The 1,870-nt window shown below is 39.3% G+C and overlaps 1 protein-coding gene across 1 annotated transcript; it reads right to left on the reverse strand.

The window, feature by feature from the left end:
• Window positions 1–306: 306 nt before the first annotated feature.
• On the reverse strand, window positions 307–927 carry LOC115717828 (uncharacterized). The gene has a single exon (XM_030646799.2). The coding sequence runs from the start codon at window positions 925–927 to the stop codon at window positions 307–309; it is 621 nt and encodes a 206-aa protein (XP_030502659.2).
• Window positions 928–1,870: the final 943 nt, after the last annotated feature.

The following is a 1,870-nucleotide window of genomic DNA, read 5'->3' on the forward strand; positions in this document are numbered from 1 at the left end:
CTCACTAACCTCAGGCCTTTTAGAGTTCCAAACTGGCTCGTTTTTGTGCTTCCAAATCGACCAACAAAGCATGGCCGCCTCCAACCTCTCGGACACGGTCCAACAACTCAGCCCTTCCTCAAACCAAGCTGCAAAGGTTATTGCAGCAGTAGCCACACTAGGTACCCGTGACATGCTCCAGCTGCTTTGAGCAAAAGAACATCGAACAAGAACGTGCAAAGATGTTTCGGGAGCTACAGCACAGATGGACATTGAGTATTGATTGGCTCATGTTTTGTCAAAAGCTGAAATCTTATAGGTAAACAGTTAGAAGAGACTATCCATAAAAAAATTAAGAACCTTTGGAGGGAGTTTCAACTGCCAAAGTTGTTTCCAAATCCCCGAATTTGAATCCATATCATTGATACCATTAATTACTTCCTGCAATGCATAAGCGCTTTTAACAATGAACAAACCAGTGTCTTCCTCCATCCAATACCAAGTATCATTGCCAAAGCTTCTTGTAAGAGGGATTTTCCAAATTAAAGCTTGATCTCTCACACTTAGCACATCTGAGACAATTTCTTCATCCCACTCTAGTAAGTTGGTCTTCATCAGAGAACTAACAACATTCCCAACAAGAGTTTGATGCCGAGACTCAATAAAGGAATTCAATTCATCCTTTAACCAAGGATCAGACAGAATATTTGTTGTAGAGCCATCACCAACAATCTTTCTAACACTTGCCCGAACTAAACTTTGGGCTTTAAAGACACTCTTCCAAATGTAACTTGGATTTAATCCCAAAGTAGGAGAAAGAAAGGAGCCAAAGGAGAAGTATCTAGCTTTGAAAATTTTCCCCATCAAGCTATCACCACATGTGAGAAGTCTCCACCCTTGCTCGGCAAACAAAGCAAGATTAAAGTCCCTAAAGTCATGGAAACCCATTCCTCCATTAGCTTTATGAGTTGATAATTTGGCATATTTCATCCAATGAATACCTTTTTTTGATGAACATCGCCATCAAAATTGACTAATAGATCGCTCAATGTCATTACAAATTCCAACTGGAATAAGAAAGACATTCATTGTATAAGCAGGCAGAGCTTGAACAACTGACTTAATTAGCACTTCTTTACCTGCTCTAGAGAGGATTTTGTTGTCCCATGTTTGAATCCGTTTCTGCACCTTATCCTTCAATTAGCCAAAAACAACATTTTTATTTCTACCAACCGTACTTTGGAGACCTAAGTATTTGCTATTCTCAGCCGCCTCCTGAATACCCATTCTAGCAAAGATTTCTTGTCTTGTTTTTGATGTTGTATTCGTACTAAAGAACACAGAAGACTTGTCAAAGTGAACTTGCTGACCAGTAGCCATAGTAAACAGATGAAGAAGTTGTAGCATACGAGTGACATCCCCATTTTTAGCCGTACAATAGAGAAAACTATCATCAGCGAATAATATATGAGACACCAATGGAGAACCATTTGCTACTTTAATCCCATGAATCCACTTCCTTTCCTCAAATCTTCTAATGACAACAGATAAACTTTCAGTACACACAAGGAAAAGGTACGGAGGAATATGATCACCCTATCTAAGCCCTCTGCTTGGAACAATCGATCCCAAAGTATGTCCTGTATTTACAATCTGATATTGCACTGAGGATAAGCAACTGAAAATAAGCCGAACCCATTTATCAGCGAAACCCATTTGTCTCAGCATTGCGCACAAAAAATGCTAGTCAACTCTGTCATAAGCTTTGCGTAAATCAAATTTCAGCACCATTTACCCATCTTTGCCTACTTTCTTTCTCTTCAAGTAGTGCAAAATTTAAAAGGTAACCATGATGTTATCTGTGATCAGTCTCCCAGGAATAAATGCACTT

The sequence above is a fragment of the Cannabis sativa genome, chromosome 5 (genome assembly GCF_029168945.1).
Source record: "Cannabis sativa cultivar Pink pepper isolate KNU-18-1 chromosome 5, ASM2916894v1, whole genome shotgun sequence".
Classification (NCBI taxonomy): Eukaryota; Viridiplantae; Streptophyta; class Magnoliopsida; order Rosales; family Cannabaceae; genus Cannabis; species Cannabis sativa.

Coding starts and splice junctions, on each gene's coding strand:
- LOC115717828 (XM_030646799.2), bottom strand. CDS start 927: ATGGGTTTCCATGACTTTAGGGACTTTAATCTTGCTTTGTTTGCCGAG.